This window comes from Sinocyclocheilus rhinocerous, unplaced genomic scaffold, assembly GCF_001515625.1.
Source record: "Sinocyclocheilus rhinocerous isolate Xijiao unplaced genomic scaffold, SAMN03320098_v1.1 scaffold2116, whole genome shotgun sequence".
Lineage (NCBI taxonomy): Eukaryota > Metazoa > Chordata > Actinopteri > Cypriniformes > Cyprinidae > Sinocyclocheilus > Sinocyclocheilus rhinocerous.
The window spans coordinates 380,622-402,841 of record NW_015623486.1 but is presented as its reverse complement, the minus strand read 5'-3'; the positions used below and the strand labels follow the sequence as shown (position 1 = coordinate 402,841).

General features: G+C 35.2%; 2 protein-coding genes and 1 pseudogene across 3 annotated transcripts in view; 1 reads left to right on the top strand and 2 right to left on the bottom strand.

Moving 5' to 3' along the window:
• Positions 1-9,163, bottom strand: part of LOC107753221 (plectin-like) — a 44,547-nt pseudogene extending 35,384 nt beyond the window's left edge.
• A 1,324-nt stretch (positions 9,164-10,487) lies between these two features.
• mfsd1l (major facilitator superfamily domain containing 1-like) lies at positions 10,488-18,722 on the bottom strand. Of its 2 annotated transcripts, none has more exons than XM_016569111.1 (13): positions 18,494-18,722; positions 18,129-18,229; positions 17,519-17,640; positions 17,365-17,420; positions 17,084-17,227; positions 15,358-15,516; positions 15,153-15,268; positions 14,715-14,815; positions 14,519-14,630; positions 13,758-13,895; positions 12,452-12,591; positions 11,807-11,918; positions 10,488-11,132 (listed from the first exon to the last, which is right to left on the bottom strand). In XM_016569111.1, exons 1-13 carry the CDS (start codon positions 18,513-18,515, stop codon positions 11,001-11,003), a joined length of 1,455 nt encoding a protein of 484 aa, XP_016424597.1. In that variant the 5' UTR covers positions 18,516-18,722; the 3' UTR covers positions 10,488-11,000. The 2 variants fall into 2 exon arrangements, with proteins under 2 accessions (XP_016424597.1, XP_016424660.1); XM_016569174.1 differs by having other exon boundaries at positions 18,129-18,153; positions 18,494-18,721.
• An 852-nt stretch (positions 18,723-19,574) lies between these two features.
• The window catches only part of eme2 (essential meiotic structure-specific endonuclease subunit 2), an 8,920-nt gene continuing 6,274 nt past the window's right edge, over positions 19,575-22,220 (top strand). Inside the window, exons 1-2 of the mRNA XM_016568904.1 lie at positions 19,575-20,171; positions 21,464-21,585. Coding sequence (XP_016424390.1) covers positions 19,790-20,171; positions 21,464-21,585 — 504 coding nt within the window. The 5' untranslated portion in view covers positions 19,575-19,789. The remainder of the gene's footprint in view (positions 20,172-21,463; positions 21,586-22,220) is intronic.

The window sequence follows — 22,220 nt, the reverse complement described above, 5'->3', positions numbered from 1 at the left end:
CTGTATTGTTGGTTACTGTGTTATTTCTGTTTCAAAAGCCAGCAATAAATAACACTTTAATATCTAAAGAGTGTTCATGTGATTTTATACATTAGTAATGTTGGGAAATGAGTAAATGCATAATAATCGTCATAATCGTAAAACCGTGATTATTCCTCAGACAATAATCGTACCAACAAAATCTATAATCGTTGCATCCCTACTGCAATGTCCATCAATCACAGCCTCATTTCAGTTGTGTCAAGTTAAACACGGCATCTGACTACAGTCCGTATCTACAAGAGAATATTATCACTCCCTTGTCAAATACTTCTTATTTGTCCTTTTTCTCTCTCTGCTGCGAGCGCTTCTCCAGAACGAGAATTCCCAGTAATGTGTACATTCATCTCTGTTCCTGGATGTCTGAGTGAGTGTATGAGGGAAGTGGGCACAGATGGATTGTGGGTAGCTTTCGGATGTAGCGCCGCTTCACCCACCCACACGCATACTCACATAGAGATCATCATCATCATCATCACCCAAGCCGGGTCGGACCTGGCTTTCCTGCGTTCAGTAATGACGGACTTTATGTTCATGTAGTTCCAGACACACACTTATGTAAACAAACACACACACACAAAAGAACTCACGATCACGAGTGGGCTGAAGTGGTGCTTAATAACTATCACAAACACGCATGAATACAAATGAAGCCAAACGGCTTTTCATCCTTTATGCTGCTCTTTATACGTCCATCACTCACTTCCCTCCTCCTCTCCGAGAGAAAGAGAAGCGAATGAGATGAGCGAACAGACGAAGAGGAACCGCACAGCCATCAGCTGAAAATACACCTCTGTATATGAAAGCCTTTTAATCATATTCTATATATACCTTAGGACTGAGTTATTTGATCTGAAATGGCCTAAATGAAATGCTTTTTCAGTCAGAAGATCTATCATTTCAGCCATCATTGCCAAGAAGATAAGGAATATTCCTGGATTAGTACAAGTTAAGCTCAATCAATCGCATTTGTGGAGTTAATTAACATAAAAAATAACTTCAACATCTTTAAAAAAAAAGGAATAATCTGGTTTACAGTGAAGCACTTACAATGGTGGAATGGACAATCTGTAACATTTAAGTAATCAATGTTTCAATATTACATCCACAAAACATTAACATGATTTTTTGTGTTAAAAAAAACAAACACCTAAAACCCTAAAAAGACCATAAAATGACAAGAATGATTTGACAGTTCAAATAATACACAGAAAAATTCATTTTAGGTGCTTTTATAAAACTAAGAGCTTCACATTTTAATACCTCTAAATATTGGCCCCATTCACATCCACTGTAACCCAGATTTTGGCTTTTTTAAAGAAAGACAAGGACAAGCTGAACTTGTATTGAACCTGGCATAACCTTCAAAATATTAAATGAAAAAAAAAATACTGTCAACTGCAGTAAAAATCCAACTTAAGTTGTGCACTAAATGAAGTAGTATGCTATTAGGAACATCATGTTCACTGTCACGATTATGCACCATGAATCCCTGAATCCAGCCATATTATACCAAACAATGCATATACAAACACACACAACATACAACAGACAGGCAGCAACATAAGCACCCTGAAGGTCTGTCCACACAGAGCCGCCCACATACTGCAGACAGAAACATGGCAACAAGTACACAGTATGAGAATACAACCGTATGAGAATAGTACACACTCACCATGTCATCCAGCGCGTAACGCAGGAGTCCATGTTCATACAGAAGGAAAAAACGCCTCTGCCATTTCTGCAAGAGAAGAAATTGAGATTGCATGAGTGAAAAGTGATGCCACCTTCATGTTTTAGATCTGGAAAGTGTTTTAAGTCTGACTTAAGTGTCTAAATAGCTTTTTAGGGCCAGTGTATATAAATTATAATGTATATATCATCAGGCAGGCTGATTGATGGTACCTGTATGACTGATTTACAGAAGTGGTAACTTCCTGTTACTGTAAACTGGCATTTTCCTCAATTAATAAACATTTTCTGTTTTCAAATATGTGCATTTGGGGTAAATATTTTGTAATAATTAATTTTATTTACAAATACACTATATTGTATACACAATTTTGTCAGTGTCATTAAAATGCATTTTATATATTTATTGACTTTGGAGATTAGCAATAGCCATTTGTTTGACCACCACATCCTACACGAACATACTTGTATATACTACATATACTTTGGGTTATTTTTATCATCTTTCCATCTTGTTTGTCAATCTGTGATTTCCTGTTTGCTGTCGAATCGTTTCCCATCCCACAAACTCCCTCTCCTGCTGTTTCTCACGAGTTCAGCTTGAGAGAGAATGAGAGTGAGTCAGCGACTCCACGGCCCCCTCAAACACACACACACACACACACACACTTGACTCGTTCGTCCCTTAACAAGCACGCATACTGTACAGTAAACACACAAACTCACATACACACAGAAAAGCAGCAATCTCTTCACTCACACACAATGTGTGATAATAGAGAAACAATTCTGGGCCCTCATTTATCAAGAGTGTGTAGAAAAGGTTCTATATTTTGTCCTACGAATGAAATTTAAAATGTGTGTAAGTACAGAAAAATCTGTATTTATCAAACGTGCGCACGCGGTTCTTACGCACACCATTAAGTAATCATTGTTGATAAATCCCACAATTCTTAAGCACCATACTCGTTCATGTTCATTTGCATTCATTTGCAATGCCTCCAATGAACCATATATGGTGACAACACCTCCCTTTATTATCACATGGACGCATACGTCCTCACCGAAGTCATGGCAAAGAAAGCGGTACCGACTGAGAAGAAGCCATTCTGTGCTCTCACTAAACAGATCAGCTCGCTCTTTGAAAAACGCGTTCTCTGCGCAGCGCATGGTTCACCAAATCTTCCAGCAAAGCGAGATCAGCCATGACCATATAACTACATTTCCAATCGACTTCCCAACTCTCCTTTATAGCTTTTCACACTAATTGTGCAAATGTTTAGCTTGCAATATGAAATTATTAATTGAGTATTTGCAGTTAAGACACAGGACACATGCGGCAGCACTTTCTTTTTGTAGTACCGCCATTCTACCACTAGATTCTCTGCGTAAGCATGCTCAGAGTTGTGCTTACATTTACACACATTCCTATGTGTAAGTACAAGTTGATAGATCCCACACTTTGCGTGAAACTGATCTTACGCACTCATTACGCACACATCTGTGCGTACGCAGTGTTGATAAATGAGGGCCCTGGTCCTTTGTTGCATTAAATATAATGCATGACATCTAGTATGTTCTTTAATATATTAAACCACACTAACAATTATAATTTAACCCTCATGTTTGTTAAGATGGACTTTTTTATGTCCGAGGTCCCAGAGACCCAATGACATGCATGTATATTTAACCATTATATACATATATATATATTTTGGTGTGAAATATGGACCTGGACTTCCATGATATTTGCTCTATTAATGCAGGTGAGAACTAAACTTGACTGAACAGCACATTCTGGAACGTTTCTAAAAATAGTTTTTCTTAAATAGTTTTGCCAAAATGAATTTGCTAGGTAAAAAGCGCAAAGCTGAATTATAATCCATATGCAGTGCAATTATACGAACCCGTGATCTGTGCAGAGGATTGTCAAAGTTTGTTCCTTCAGGTGCCAGGAGCAGCCATCCACCATAGATGGGTTTTGCCTGAAACATGCAAAACATGCAAGAACAATGAGACCATGATTCAAGACAACTGACCAATTTTTTTTTTTTTTTTTTAGATATTTTAGATAAACCTGCTCCTATATATATATGCACATAAAAACAAAACAAACTGTGGTTGGTCGCTTCAAATGTCAGTCAGATGGTCTCTTTTTGTCTGCAATGTGGAACAGACTTCTCTCCTATAGTCAGAAAGACTCTGATCATCACACTGGGATATGAGAAAGTATTTTAACATTGAAAAGCACGTTTCACCTTTAAAGAAACATGCCACAGAAAAACACCAAAACAGGAATAACATCTCTGCATGTGAACCTCCTGTGACTGCACAACAAAGTGCCGACGGACGGATTTGTAATATTACAGAGACCTCAAAGCAAGCACGCATGAGAGAAAAATGAAACGCTAGGGGAAAATTAAGGTTTCTCTTCCAAAGCTCAGCAGACTTACTGGAGATCTCAGATAAGTTTCATTTTAGTACCAACTTGGTTTTTTGTTTCTCCTAAAATAGAAAAGAGAAACAAATGAGACCATAGTTAATATAAAGAAAGTATAAAGCTATAAAATAATAGGTCAAGTTTGATTGTAGTTTTTTTTTTTTGGCAAATCTCGCCCAGTTAGTTGAAATCTCTTTTGAAACTCCAGAGGAGAAACATGAGATTATAAGTGTCTTTTTTTCTCAGGAGAAACTTCTGAGAAGCAAGAGACTTCTGTCTGTCTAGGAGAAACATTAGAAATTAAAGAGATCCGAGTTGATTTTTCTCTCCTGAGGTATGGAAAAGAAAGAGCGAGCGAATGAATGCCAGTTTATCGTCTGGTTAAAGGAATGTCGGTTTGACAACTTGAACGATGGCCCGTGAAAAAGTCTGAGCAAAAGAAAAACGTTAGAAAAAAGTAAGACTCCTCAGATCAAGTGCAAGAGGAACAAGACAAAAGTGAAATTCATTCTTCTAGTTCTTGCACGGCTTCACTGTACTGACCCTTCCAAAAATAACCCTAAATATTAAACTTATGCAATTAATTAAACCTAACAAATTAAATAGCATGTGCATAATTTCAGTATGATTTTTGTAAACTTAAACTCAGCATTCAAAATATACTATATATATAACAATGACGTACTGAACTGTGCTTGCTACAGCCTGATGAAAATGAAACGTACCTAAAAGTTTAAGACTATGCTTTTCCTTCAGGAAATGCAAATCTAGTTTCTCCTGATCTCCTGCTAATGGGAGACTCCGTGCTCTGGGAAATCAGTGATGAGGAGCGGACAGGGACGCAGAGAGAGAGAAAGAGAGAGAGAGAGAGAGAGAGAGAGAGAGAGAGAAAGAGAAAGAGAGAAGGGCTAATGTAGGCCAGATTTTCCTCTTCAATGGCTAAAGTTTGTTCTGTTTATTTTTACAGCCCCCCTTTTTCTCTCATAACAGCAGAACTGAGCGCCGACTGTCTCACAGAGTGTGTGTGTGTCTGTGTGTGTGTGTGTCTGTGTGTCAAGGGGGAGGGTGGATTCTAATAGCATGACAAAAAGCATGGACATAAATATGTGTGGAATGAACAACTCGGAAAACCTGACCAACTGCAGCGAGACAGAAAGAGGGAGAGAGAGACGGGTATATTGACGTCTGACAGAACGACAGCCCTGAATCATTATGACGGCCTCGTGCGCCGTACACCTGAACAACAAAAGCTAGCATAGGGTTTTGCATTTTCTGATGACAATGTGAGCAATGTTTGCCAAGCAATGCATGATGCTAGGATGTTGTTGTTGGTTTCTACATCTGAATCAAACTGTGCATTTAAGTGAATCGATTCATAACCCAACAGTTCACTGAGGTCTTTGCGCAGCTTTTTCAAGCATTGCAATGTTTTAGTAAAGAATATCATTTTGAATGCAATCATCAAGTATGCATAAAACTCTGGACTCTGGAAATAGTTATGTCAAGATAAAATCAAAACTGACTTAAAGATTAGAGTCGTAATATGCTGAGATGTCATAATATTACTGAGAAGTCATAATATTACAAGAAAGTTGTAGTATTAGTGGAATAAAGTTGCAATATGAATAAAGTTATGTAATATGAATATTTTGAGAATGAAGTAGTATATTGCACAAGTCCAAGAGGCATTCTATTCATTGTAATAATGATGCCGTTTCTCCTACTATTGTGGGTTTTTATATTATAAAATAATTTGGTTTTTGGATATTTTAATAAAAAAATCTTACATATTGTGCCTTTGAACACACAATATACTACTTTATTCTCAAAATATTATGACTTCAATCTTGTACTGCATCAACTTTATCCTCATAATACTATTACTTTATTTCCGCATTTTTGACTTCATTCTCAAAATGTTGCGATTTTAACCTTGAAACGCTAGGAATTTCTTTATTTATGATTTTTTATTCTCATAGTTTTGACTTCATATTCAAAACATTAACTTTAACCTTGTATTGCTATGACTTTATTCTTGCAATTTTGACTTGATTCTCAAAATTACAACTTTAATCATATAATGCTATGATGACTTTATTTGGACTCAAAATATTTTGAGTATTTGAGCTTGCATTTCTGACTTAATTCTCATAATTTTCACTATGCTTAAAATTTTACAACTTTATTCTTGTTTTGCCATGACGTTTTTCATATTTGTAACATTTTTACATGACACTAAACACCAAAAACAACAAAACAAAAACATAACTTTCCTTTTTTCTTTGTTACTCAAACACCTGTAATTCAGAGACATTTGCACCACCTAATCAGCTCTCAATGGATAAAATTAAGCCCGTCCTTTTTTTCTAATTAAATATCTCTGATTCATTTAGAAATACATCACATCACAGAAGTAAAATGGGTTTCTTTCTTTAGAGCAAGAAGACAGAAGAAATGAGAATTAAATACAAAAGAAATTCGCTGGGAAGGTTATGACCGCAAATCTGAACCTCTAAAAAACGTAAGATCCACAAACAGGAGGATAAGACTCTTAACATATGACTCTGACGGCCTTAACAGGTACTAAAGTCCTGATTCACTTCACTGTCAACTCAATTTCTAAGTGCTTTCTAAAAAAAGACTTCTGTGCCGCTTTGAGGCTCATTTCTCTGGATTTCTCCCTCACATTCAAAGACACAAGCGCTTGCTTCCACGTCCAAATATTCAGTCTTTCTTTGCTTCATCACTTCATTCTTTGATAACAATCCAACCTATACAGTGAGACAGATGGCAAACGGAGGCCACGTCACTTAGTAATATAGCCGAGACCCAGCTGTGTGTGGTAATTTTGAAGAATACAGTCTGGAAACCCCCCCTTTATCTGCGTGTGGCCTTACCGTAAAACTGTAATGGAGTTGGAATAAAGCTTAAAATAGTATAAAGCTCCGATATGACACGTATCTTGGGTCTACAGCTGGTGAAATAACACTAAACTATGCAACTAATTAGTAAATTAGCAGACACTTCTAGCCAAACAGGGTCAGTCCTCTTGGACTTGATCAAGGTCACAATGGCGATGGGTTCGAACCCACAACCTTTTAATTACCAGCCCAGATTTTTAACCATGCAAAACTAGACGACCAATTTAAACCTTCTAAACAACGAGCGCAGCAGCTTGAGGCACGTCACTTAACTACAATGTGCATCTGCTAAACGGCATCATTAATTACTACTAATCACTAATTAGTCATCTGGCTTACACCTTTACCCAAAGCAGCAGTTCACCAGAAACGGGTCAGTCCTCCAGGGGTAACCTGAGGGTAAGTGCCTCGATCAAAGCTGTAATGGTAATTAGAATGGATTAACCTCTCTAGGGTTTGAACCTACAACCTTTCAAGCAACCCTGATATTTAACCACTACTCCCAAGCACATGCTGTGGAAAAAACAGATGTTATTAGTTATAAACCTGTGGTCTAGTTTCACAAACAGGGGGAATTCAGGTAAAATGTCAAAAGGTGGTTCAGTATAGTCAAATTCACATTATATACCCATGTAATAAATGTTACCATATGCATAAACCATGGTTTTTACATGATACATTTACCTCCAACAAAACCATGGCTCTACCACAGTACAAGTCAAAAAACATGGCATTATGGTAAGGTAGTCATACTGTGCTAATAACCATTCTCTAAAATAGGCTGTGCCTCAAATCCTAATGAGCAACCAAACTTGGACCATGGTGCCACTTCTAAAAACCATGCTATTACTATAGTACTTTATTGTGAGTGTAGTTTTGAAGTAGTTTGGTGGTTATCCAGCGCTTCAGCTTGGCTTTAATATTTAATATGAAATCTTTCAGTTGCCTTTAAAAAAAAAGAGAGTTAAATATATATAATAAAATAATAATTTAAATTGTATCCCATTTATTGTTATTTATATTTAATATTTTTATTTTATTTATTTAAATAGTTACTTCATTATATATCTACTATATACAGTATAATATGTTTTTTACCATAGTATATTACCATGGTTTTTTATCATACTTCATTTATTTCCAACAATACCATGAAACATGAATTAGAATTATGCTAAGTTATTTATATTTTTCTAACTCTCATCCTCTTTGACCATGTTACCATGTCTAAAAAGCACAGTATTACCATGGTACTTTATAGTTAGTGTAGTTTTGAAGAAGTTCCAGCCAGCGCTTCTGCTTGGCTTTAATACGGTATGGGGCCCTGGACAGAAATCATTCAGTTGCTTTAATATATGTATATATATATATATATATATGTATATATATATATATATATATATTACATTTAATTGTATATATTTATTGTTATTATTATATATATTATGTTTTTTAATTTATTTATTTAAATAGTTACTTCATTATATCGATGTATATCTACTATATACAGTATACTATGTTTTTTACCATAGTATATTACCATGGTTTTTATCATACTTCATTTATTTCCATGGCATTACCATAGTACATGTCCAAAAAACATGGTATTATGCTAAGTCATTTATATTTTGCTAACTGTCATCCCCTTTGACCATGTTACCATGTCTAAAAAGCACAGTAACACCATGGTATTTTATTGTCAGCGCAGTTTTGAAGCAGTTTGCTGGTCATTAGTTATTTGACACTGTAGGTTATCAGACAGAGCTTTAGTCTAAAGTAATGATTAGGTGATTTCGCAGATACATTACCTGTGTGAAGTCTTCATCACTCAGCAGGTGCGCGTCTCGAGCTTTGAAGCAGTTCTGGCATTTACTCTTGTTAAAAATATTGGCCTGGAATTTTCGGCAGGCGTTATCTTTTGCAGACATACTCTGTGTGTGTTTGCGCTCCCGTTTTTCCGTTATTTTAAAAACTGCGCAATAATTCCAGCGGAGGGTCCTCCCCCGCGCGCTGCAGTCCGCCTCATCACAAACTCACTACGATGATTTATTTTTGCACAATAATCACCTGACAGGACCCACGCTAAGGACACAATAATAATAATAATAATATTTATTTAGCCAAAAAGTTTTAATTTGGCCGAGCTCTCCTGGGTTGATTTCTGAGGGGACCTTCCGCGCTCTCGATCCATGCGCGTCCCCGCTCCCCCGCAGGCACACGGGCACGCGCTGATGCGTTAAAGTGCGAGTTCCAAAATAATGAGGCAAACTTATAAAACCACTCCAAGCCAACAGTGATGGAGAGGAGGCGTTTACTTTCCACTAGCTTACAGCCCCTGACGAACCTCTCAGCGGTAACGTTACGTGGAGACAACTGTACCGAAACTCCATGGTGCGCTTCAGTGTGGATTCTCTCTCGAGTTTCTGCTCCAAAGACGGATTTTTGTCCGTTTCCCACGATCACAGCTGATCACACGGGTCCGGCTGCGCTCTCCACACACACTACACACTACACACACGCAGGAATGAAGGGGGCGGGGCACGACGCAACCGACATACACCGTAAGCCAATCACAGGAAGGGATACGCCTACAGTTTGTAGTCAGAGGACGGAAGTGTCCAATCAGATGGTTCAATCACACTGATTTTATGTGGAATAACAAGAATCAAGGTAGGTGGACTGCGCACAGGGTAAACTTAAACTTACAGTCAGGATTTTATATGTATTTATACTGTGTTTTTAGTGATTTTCGTCTGGTTGTAAAACGAAAAAGCGCAACACTAAATAATTCATGCGTTAAGATTTTTGTTAACTACCCTTGTAACGCCCCCAGATAGTGACCAATCCTACCTGAGCGGCTCTCCAGTGCCCCCGTTTGGCATTAATGCGGTATGAGAGCCTAAGAAAAAAATATTAGTAATTATATATATAATATATATTATTATTAAAGTTCTTTATGCACCAAGAGCTTGTAACACTCTAAAGAGAAAGGAAAAAATGAAATCGCATCATATGACCCCTTTAATATTATTAGTATTAGTGGTAGTAGTATTTAATAATATATCTTTTTTTTTAATATATAAATTACAATATTTTAAATGCGATTTCATTGTATTTTAATACTAATATTTTAACACTTAACTTTAATATTATATATTTATTGATAATTATAATAAAAATATTAAAATATTTTAGATTTAAATAATTAATTATATTATTGTATGTCTATATATTTTAAATGTAAATATGTTAAAATATATTTTAATAAAATATTTATTTAGAATTTCATTATACTATATTAAAATAATATTTTTCATTTTTTGCTTATATGTATGTAGTAACTGAACAAGGAAATAAAAAAAAAAAAAAAGAACAGTATTCATGATCTCTCAGAGGCACAAAACGTTATTTTTTATTTTTAAAAAAACCTTAAAAATTGCAAAATGCATATTATTCAATCATTTTGTAAGCAGCCATTAATGCAAGTTCAAAGGCAATGTTAAAATTTCATGATGCGTGAATCTGACCCATTTTGTTTTTAAAATGACATGACATAATAAATTTAGACAAACCCTCTGATTTCCTCAAATTAGTAGGACAATAACACACAATAACAAGCGATGTTTGTTTGATGTTATAAAACAGATGAGTGTCAATATTTCCATACCAGCTTCCATAATGCATAAGAAATTATTACCGATCTTTCACATTTTTTAAAGTATTACATTAAACGTGGTAGTCAATCATAGAGTTTTAGGACTGGCCTAAAAAGTGAAACTCTTCAAATGAGGGTACCTGAAGTCTTTATGTTAGCGTTAATACTGAACATCATATGACACGTTTCTGAGAGCACGTGTTTCCCTTTAGTAACGTCCAATGACACGAGAGACAGAACGTGAGCGATTCCTCTATGTCCTGTTGATGGATGGAGCGTCGTTTATCTCCTCGTTGTCCTCTTCATTCATCAGCGGTTCTCTGTCGGTCTGAGCAGGAGCGCTCTGAGCCGCTGACCTCTTAGACGTCTTATTCAGAGTGCTTCCCTGTAAACACACACGTATCATTGCATTAAACAATCATTCATAACCTGAATATCTTAAGGTCATCATAAAACTATTCATAAAATTCAAATTCTGCTTCATTTCATCTACTGATTAAGATCATGAACATTTTTCCTTTGGTATCACATGCACTGATGAACTGTGCATGATAAGATCAGGAATGTATACAGTATTACAAAAATAACCAGGGTTGATTTTCAGTTAATTTTCACTGCATTAGATCATGAACGATACTGTCACAGCAGAACAATCCAATCCACCTCTAATGGATGCGTTTTCAAAGCCAAAAATAACCTCTGCTATTCCAAAGTACTGTTGACTCAAAACTCATAGTTCATGTGTCGCTCAAGTCATGCATAAGTTCGGATCCACTGATAGCAGTTTCTCTATCATTCTAATGCAAGATGTAGATAATAACAGAGGCGAATCCGGCTTTTCAGGCTCGGAGATAATCCTGTAATTAGGCCGATCAAGGTCGCATACAATCACACATTCTTAAACATCGTACCAATGTGAACTCTGTGTTCCACAAACTCTTCACAGTTCTCGTTCCATCTTACTGTTGCTATGGTTACCTGAGGTTACCCATCTATGATGGCTGATTCAGAGAGATGTGGCGATAGTGGGCGGATGTGTGTGTGTGTGTGTTACTGTACCTGTCTGTAGTCAACGATGTTGAGGATGGTAGAGGTGACTATGCAGCTGATGGTATTGGCCAGCATAAAGATCATCATATATTGCCATCTCCACAACGGGATCTTAACATCACTGTGCAACACACACACAAAACTCACATGGTACTCAAACATACTTCAAAGAATATCATGATGCTGTCAAAAGTGCAGCGCTGCTTTGTTTACAGCGGAAACCAAGGAAAGGCTTTAAGCGCCACCTGCTGGCAGAGAGTGAAATTATATTTAAATTTAGTCATTTAGCAGACGCTTTTATCCAAAGCGACTTACAAATGAGGACAATAGAAGCAATTAAAACCAACAAAAGAGCAATAATATGCAAGTGCTATATTAGTATATTATTATAGTGATATATTTCAATTTCACTAAGAAATGTGAAGCATTTTGTCCAAGCAATAATAAAAGGACACATTTAATTTATAATTTGTCTTAAATCTCATAAAAATTTTTTTAAAAAGCCTGAATCGAATCGAATCGTGAGTTGAGTGAATCGTTACATCCCTACATAATATGGGTACTTTTTGTGAAATAATAAAATGTGCATGAATAAACATGTACTGTATTCAATTTCAGTGTGCGATGAAAATGAATGTTGGCCATTTATGTCACCTGGATTTGGTTCCCAGTATCTGTCCCACCACCAGGTTAGAAATGCCGATGCCGATCATCTGTACGGATGTGGCCAGTCCCATCGCTGTGCCCAGTGTGGCTTGAGGAACCACCAGCGGGATGGAGGGCCACATGCTCGCCTACAACACACCAAATAATAAAAAACAATGATAAACTGAAGTTCAACAGCAGGAATTCAATATGTATATTATCATGCAGTGTTTATCACAGGTCTTTTCTTCCATTTTATTTGCAAAACATTTGAATTCAGAATAATGGCACAATATTTTCTAGGTGAAATGACACACAAACGAAATAGAAAACAGATTAAAAAATGTCAGTCTAACAGAAAGAATCACACACGTATGTTTAACTTTACTATTCAATGTTATACCATAGGTCTTGGACATACATTTTGTTTAGCTTTATTTGTGAAACATATGTGGAAAATTTGTGCAATATAATCTATGTATATTATTAATATATACAAATGATATTAATATTATTTATAATACATATATACACACACATTCAGATTTACTTATATATTTTTACAATTTAAATGTATATATTCAGTTTTTTATATAATTATTTCCTATCTATCTATCTATCTAGTATCTATCTATATATATAATAAATTAGTAAATATAGAAATATAAACTGTATAAATATCTCTAAATAAAAATTTAGATATTTTATATTATATTATATTATATTATATTATATTATAACATGAAGGGGAGAGTGGGGTAAGATGTGAAATTACAAGGTGGGATATAATTATAAAAATTTCTTAGGTTCAATCCAATCAAGGATGATTTTGTAAAGATATTTTAGTTTTTCTCTCAGGGATATAACATTTTTAAGTTTTTAAAAATGAAAAATTTTAAAAGAACAAATCTAATAAAAATATTGCTATATTAAAATATTCTGAATAAACTCCTTTTTTTCTGGTTTACAGCTAACATATCATTATTAAAATGTAAATAACATACAGCACTTTAGAAGACTTAAGATTAAGAATGAATTAAATGTGAATTTTTCATTCATATAATTTGCTGTATTTTTCTTTTTTTACTTTATTACTTTCTAATCTAATCCTGCAAACAAATCTCAGATGTCTCATGTTTTAAAATGTCAGCATCATGTTCAGTGATAAATGATCAATACTTCAACCAATCACACGGTCTCTTACAAAGTTGGCAGACCACACAATTGTGAGTGTTTAATGACTTTAATACTTCAGTAACATCATATAACTGGCGTCTATAGTGTCTGTGCGTGTGTGTTCATGATTGATACTCACAGCAGCGAATGAGTAAGTGATGCCGAGCCAGATGGTAGATATGAGAGGAGGGATGAACGTGAAGGCCAGCAGACCAAACACAGGCAGCGTCAACACGGCACAGAGCCCCGCAAGCACACCGCGCAGCCCCACATAGTCCTGCAGCACAGACACAAACACTATTAACATTAAACACATGACTGAAAATACAACGGAGGACAAAGTCCTTTAGTGGCATCATATAGTGATGCTATTTATATTTCATGATACATTTAATAAGTTTGGGGTTGGTAAGATTTTTTTTATCATTTCGAAAGAAGTCTCTTCTGCTCACCAAGGCTGCATTTATTTGATTAAAAATACAGTAAAAACAGTAATATTGTGAAAATATTATTACGATTTAAAATAATTTTTTATTTGAATATATTTTAAAATGTAATTTATTTCTGTGATCAAAGCTGTATTTTCAGCATCATTACTCTTCAGTGTCACATGATCTTCAGAAATCATTGTAATATGCTGATTTGCTGCTCAAGTTGAAAACTGATTCATTTTTTTTTTCAGGATTCTTTGATGAATAGAAAGACTGAAAAAAAAAACTGAAATCTTTTGTAACATTATAGACATTTTTAATGTTACTTTTGATCAATGTGATGCATCCTTGCTGAATAAAAACAAAATATGTGTGTAACCATGTAAACCATGTAAAATCTGAGTGATATGTATTTGTGAGTTGAATGCGTTTGATAAAAAGCACTAGTGTTTGATGAGCATTGACTTACGATGAGGATGCCGACAGCAGCAGACAGCACCAGTGAACTGTCATACACAGCGCCTGCGATGTACGCCGCCTCCTTCTGACTGTACCCACTGTATTTATCCTGGATAAACTTACTGAAAACACACACACAGCAGCACATGAACAATGTGTACAAATCCATTTTAATGTAGAAACGTCTACATGGTTCATAACTGTACCTGGCATCAGCGATGAAGGGGAAGATGCCATTATAAAAGAACATGATGGTAAGAACCAGCAGCCAGTATCTGAGAGACAGACCACATCCATCCTGAACTCTCTACACACACAAAATACAGCAGCTGTATCACAACAACAAATCATTAAAACCAATATATATATATACACACACACACACACTGTATATATATTTTTTTTATTTTTTTGTGCATTATTTGCATAGATAGATAGATAGATATACAAAAGATATAAAAATAATAAAATGCTAAATATTTATCATATACTTATTACATTACACATACACACACATACATATATATATATATATATATATATAAAGTTTATTATTATTATCATATTATATTGCAGCAATAGACTAGTATAGTAGTATGGTATTCCCAACATATATCAGCTTATGGCATCTTTATCTGTCTCACCACTTTGCGTGACTCCTCCTGAATCACTCCATCCAATCCCAACTGCTTCATGCCCATCTTATCCAGAACGCTGACCGTTACAGCCGACAGGAAGCCAAGAACACACAGGAACGTGCCTTTGCACATAAAACAGATGCATAAGGCTCTACAACATCCCCAGAACGTCAGATCAAGAGTCTAATCGTGTGCATGCTGTGTTTCTCACCTCCCCACAGCGTCCACTGCATACCGTACTGAGACTCAAACCTCTGCGTCAGGAAGAAGTTCAGAACCGAGCCCAAGCGGGAGAAGGCCAGAGTCAGTCCAAACGCCAGAGCCAGCTCCTTCCCACGGAACCAGAACGCCGTGATACGGTTTTGGACAACTGAGAAATGAATGAGATTCAATGTAACTTAATGCTTTTTACGGGTGTGTTAGTAATGATTTTGGCAATGAAAACCCTTGTTTATTAGGCGTGTAAAGAATCTGAGAAATAAAAGCACATTTGTATGTTGTTGGATCCTTTTAGGACTTTGTAGGGTTTTCTATCATAATGCAGATCGATAGCCAACTAGTGGAAATGGATGTTAAAATGTTTTACTTCTATAATATGACATATTTCTGATTTTCAATGTGCCAGACAGAATGAGAGCTTGTTAAAACAATGACTAAATTATTATACAGTCCAATAAACTCAGTGGAAATGGAAAGTCATTTCAGAGGAAGAAGAAGCATTTCAATTCTCAGTAAAGATTCCAATTTGATTGTTAAGATTGTTTTCTTTGGAATAGCATGCACAGATGAATCATGTTCAATAAAACCAGAAATATGATTTAAGGAAGTAAACAGGCCACAGGGAAGTAAAACCATTTAAAGAGATCAGACTGAGTTTTTGATTTTAAAAAAATTGCAATTAATTTTGAAGCCACTACTGATGCTACTGACATTAGAGTTAATTTTCTTTTTTTTTAACTTTCATTTTTACTTCACTATAATTAGCTTTTATTTTGAGACCATTTACTTTATTATTTTATTTTTATTTTTATTCTTAATCCTTTTATCCTTGATTATTTCAGTCCTTGTGTATATATGAACGTATGTACCCAGAGCTCCTGAAAATCACAACAAATTCCTTGTGTGTTTGTGCGAATATAGATCATCTGCCTTTTCTCAAACGCCTAATCATTTTTTAAATGTAATGTGCAGTAATATTGTCTCTCTGACCGCCAATATTTATTTTAATTTGCAGCTTGGAAACTCTTGCTACGACTTGCTGACAGAGTAGGGAACAATAAAACACAAACAATACCTAATCAATCTAAATTCACATATAATTTACTTCATTTTTATTGTTTTTATACTTAATCCCTTTATCCTTGTTCCTAATTTACATTTTATTTCTATTCTTTTGAGTATATATATATGACCCAGGACCACAAAACCAGTCATAAGGGTCAGTTTTTTGAAATTGAGATTTATACAGCACATGAAAGCTGAACAAATAAGCTCTCCATTGCTGTATGGTTTGTTAGGATAGGACAATATTTGGCCGAGATACGACTATTTGAAAATCTAGAATCTGAGGGTGCAAAAAAATCTAAAAAATGAGAAAATCGCGTTTAAAGTTGTCCAAATGAAGTTCTTAGCTCTTCATAGAACATGATCTTTAATAAATATCCTAATGATTTTTCACATAAAAGAAAAATCAATAATTTTGACCCATACAATGTATTTTTGGCTATTGCTACAAATATACCCCAGCGACTTATGACTGGTTTTGTGCTCCAGGGTCACATATATGTATGCATGCATGTATGAACCCAGTGCTCCTGAAAACCTCAACAAATTCCAGTGCACACCTAACCTCTAAATTTAGAACCAAAGATTTGGCGTTTCTAGAGTTAAATCTGCTTAATGTCAGTGGTGTTACAGGTGAATATCTGATGTCATACTGGTCAGGGATCCGTTTCCAGAACCAAACAGAAGTCGTCCGGTCAGCATGAGGGGCAACAGGTATGTCGTGCCCTTAAAATGAGACCCCAATGCAAAGATAGCTGATCCCAACACAGTCAGGAAGGAGAACAGGAAAACACCAACTACAGGAGAGAAAATCCAAACACTTGCATCAAACGTCACATAAACACATATTCAAAAAAGAATACTGAATATTGACGAAATTCTGATGGATTTCAAAACAGCTTACTAAAGATAAGGAAAATTGTATCCTACTTACAGCGGTTTCCCAACTTATCAATGAGGAATCCCGCCATGATGACCACCACAGCATTCCTGGGAAAACAAGACAAGACTCATTTTAAAGCTGATAAGTAGGGTGAAGCTTTAGAGGGTGACAGACGGTCATTTAATTCTTGCTGTGTGAGTCTCACGTCCAGGCGTAGATGGCATAAAGCAGGTTGTACTCCTGTGGCGTCATTCCCAAACCTTCCACACACGCTCCTGTGCCATTAGCAGTGCTGTTACTCACCGTCCCGTTTGGACATGTCAAATTCTGTAAGAGAAAACAGAGAAAACTTACTTAGTTCCTGAACCAGAGAGCTTTATATGTAATATTTGCTACTCTCATGTTGTTTAAAGGGTCATAACAAACATTAATGTATTATATAATTTGTTAGTAATGCGTTTTCACATACAATTATCTGATTTCAGACTATCTATGGTCTTACAGACTTTATCCTTTTATCTATCCTGCTCCCATTCTGTTATTGTGATTGGTTGGCCAAGTTTCTGGTCACCCAATAAGATTTCACTTTAGTGTAAATGTGGGCGGTCATATGTTCTGATGTATTCATCTGTCTGGCAATTTAAAGCGTATGCAGCTCATTCTCAATAAATGCTCTGTTGTATTTGTAAATGCTGTCACATATCTCAAAATATCAAGGAAAATGTGATTCCTCATAATATGGCCACTTCAGATCTGCCTAAACTAAGAGGAAGAGATGTGAAAGTGAGCACAGAGGTCAGTAAATTGGTTCTCACCCCCTGAAACTGCTCCTGCAGGACACTGGGAATGTCAAAGCAGAAATAAGAGCCGAAAGTCAGCATACAGTTAAAAAACAGGACCACAAACCGGTAATAGGCTGTAAAAACACACATATTCACACAGAGAGAGAAAGAGGGACGAGTTAGTCATCGCGTGTAAGGCTACATCTAACCAAGAGAGAAAACAACACTTATGAGCTATGAATCTCTCATGAAGTATGATATTTATAGTTTTTAATTAAGAAAACTAATAAGTTTAACATTAAATCCATCCCATCTGCCTCTCGTTTACAAGCTGAGTGTTTATTTTAAATGGCACTGAATTCACAAACATCCTGAAACCAGTGAAATGCTTAATTTACCTTGTTCTGCTACTTTGGCCATCTCGACCCCAGAGAAATCACTGCAGTCCTCTCAAATAACGACAAAGCAGACTAAATTCTTTTTGTTTACGTGACCCACAAAGGTGGAGATCTTCAGAATGTGCCGCAGATATCTGATGATCTGTAAATCATGATGAAATGATTAAAAGCGTTAAACTGTGGGAACAGTCTATCCGGATGTTCTATCGACTGACAGTTTCCCGCCTTTCGAGTTACGTCACAGCCTGGGAGTCATGTGACTGGCCGCATGACGTTGTTTTTCGCAGCGCTGACACAGCATTTAGTGTTGATTGGGTAATCATGAAACAGCCGAGACCCCAGATAAATAAGAGATTAGATAATTTAATCATGTATGTTTATTCATGTTTTAAAACAAATCAGTACTCATTTAAGTCTCATGATATGTAGGGAAAGAAAATGTATTTATATAGGATATTTCATAATCTGTGGTAAATTAAAGCGCTTTAAACAGGCATAAAAAACACAAACCCCCGCTTCACAGACAAGGCTTAAACCTAGTCCCAGACTAAAATGTAATCTGAGCAATCTGAGCTGTTTCATCTGAAAGAAGCTTGCACTGATTGATCTTAAAATATATCAATGCCTTTCTTTTGTCTCAAGATGGACACCGGTAATGTTTTTTTTTCCTATGGCACATTTATAAAAAATTACTTAAAGTCCCCATGAAATCAGTTCCGTAAAGCTGCTTTACAATGATTTGTATCGTGAAAAGCACAATACAAATAAACTTGAATTGAACTGGGAATATATATATATATATAGTGTATACAAGATATACACTGAAAAATTATATACAGGATATATACTGAAATCAAAATAACACTGTGCAAAAAAAAGGCTCAATGAAAACATTAGAATGTACAGTTATAAATTGTATAAATAAAACTGTGTAAAAAGTAAAAATGAATATATAATAACATATATATAATAAATGAATATATAATAACATGATTTCACCGAAAAATCTAATCGAAATTAAACAAAAACTTACTTCTACAAACTTTTAATCATTTTCGAAACGCAATCCGTACTACTCTTGTCCCTCTCAGCGCCCCGTATTTATTTACATTCGCACGCAGCCTGTTGGAAACTAACAATTTACTGACAGTGTAGGAAACAATAAAACGCATTCATCAAGATCTGCTCAGGCTCAATTTACATATAATAACTCGATTATCATACAGCATATTTAAAAATATGTAATAGTGTATATACATGTAGTTATAATAAATGACCCGCAGATGATTTAAAGGGATGTCAGCCGTGCAGAGAGCGAACACGTGGGAGATATCAGACTCAGAGGAAGAGAGTGATGAAAATAAACCATCATCATCATCATCATCATCATGTGTAATACTCGATCAGGACACATGTACGAATGAATCAAACCCTTCAGCCGCATCCAGGAGCACTTCCGGTCGGCCAGAAGACGGCAGCATCCGCGCGGCTGGAGAGAAGAGGAGGAGGAGGACACGAGAGGAGGAGCAGGAGATCAGAAGAGCTGCCACAGAGACACGGAGACAGCTCAAAGAGGAGAAACTACAAGAGCAGCAGCAGAGGAAAGAGGCAGCGGTGAGAGTGAGCCTGTTAAAGCCTGAGAACTTCATCAAGAGTCTGACGCTTCAGATTCACGCAGGTCAGAGAACTACTGCTCCTGCTCTCCTGTCCACTCATTTCATCACACAAGCAGATGTCATCATTCATGTTGTTTTAGGATTATTTACTATAATAATATTTTGAATGAGCTTTTATTTTTATATCTTCAGGTTTTATTTTGAGTGATTTTATGTGCTTTTTTACATTTTTATTAATTTATATAAAAAAAATCTATTTAGCTTACGTTTATTTCATTTTTAGATTTAGTCATTTTAGTATTTAAATTTAAACTTATTTTATTTGAGTCTGTTGCCAAAGTAACATTTCTAATTCTCAAGTTTTTTCCCCCCCATCTGATATTTATTTTATTTTAGTGCTGTCAAACGATTAATCGTGATTAATCGCATCCAAAATCTGATTTTCTTTGTTTACATAATATATGTATGTAATGTGTATATTTATTATGTATTTAGAAATGCACATACATGCACATATACTGTATATTTAAGAAAATATGTTTAAATAGTGCTGTCAAACAATTAATCGCGATTAATCGCATCCAAAATAAAAGTTTTGTTTACATAATATATGTATGTGTACTGTGTATATTTATTATGTATATATAAATACAAACACATGCATGTATATATTTGAGAAAAATATGCTATATTTGTATATTAAATATATTTACATATAATATAAATTATATAAATATACACATGTAAATACATGTAAATATTTTCAAAATATATACTGTATGTGTGTGTATTTATATATACATAATAAATATACACAGTACACATACAAATATTATGTAAACAAAACTTTTATTTTGGATGCGATTAATCGCGATTAATTGTTTGACAGCACTAATATTAAATATATTTATATATATTATAAATTATACAAATATAAATATATGCACATGTAAATATTTTCAAAATATATACTGTATGTGTGTGTATTTATATATACGTAATAAATATACACAGTAAACACATATTATGTAAACAAAAACTTTTATTTTGGATGCGATTAATCGTTTGACAGCACTATTTTATTTCAGCTTTATTAAATTTAACAGAAATTATTTTAATAGTTTTAGTTAAAAAGAAAAACACTCTCCTGCATCTTTTTCAGCAACTGAACTACTTTCCATCAGAAACCAGCCACTGATCTGATCACCAGATTTACTAGATGCCTGTACAATTTATAACACCTTTAACGAGTTATATATGATTATATTTTCGATTAGATATTGATATTAGTGTGTTCTCTCTTCTGTCCCAGTTTTTTCTTAATTAAACTTAGTGTAATCTCTCTTCTCTCCAGCGCTGTTGCGGGACGCAGGCTGTGATGTGTTACTCGGGACTGTAGATGGGTTGCAGTGGAGGAACCGTATAGAGAATCAAGGTCTTCCTAACAGCTTCAGCTGGACACGACAAGCCCTTCAGGTCACTAGTAATTGATTAATTTTTTTTGAAAAGCAAGACGAAACAGTAAAAAGCACATTTTGGCTTTTTAATTTATGCAATGGTGGAAAACAAATTGGCAAAATTCATGGGGAAAAAAACTCGAAAAACCGTGTTCGGTATTCGGCCTTCGGCCCAGTGTTTAATTTTGTTCGGTTTCGGCTTCGGCCAAGAATTTTCATTTCGGTGCATCCCTATTTATATTGTATTTATTTACAGAGGTATATTATGTCACACTTCACACTTCTCTAGTAAGTTTCGTCTGTGTGTGAAGACAGTAGCGCAAATCCGTGAATGAATGTTTCCGAAGTGAAAAACTTCAACAGAATAAAGTTGAATGGAATTGAATTGAATTAAAGTTGAATAAACTTCAACTTTACTGTTCAGTGCACTGATGTCAGACTCATTTTGGATAATAAAGTTTATTGTTAAATTGTTAAATGCCCTGCCTCCATTACGTATCTCTGTCACGTAAGTGTTTGATCACCACATTTGAGTGATAATTGCAAAAAATGTGTTTATGTATATATATTCTGTTTATGTATATACTGTATTCTATATATAGTAGGGCTGTGTATCACCAGCAAAGTCACGATACGATACGTATCACGATACAT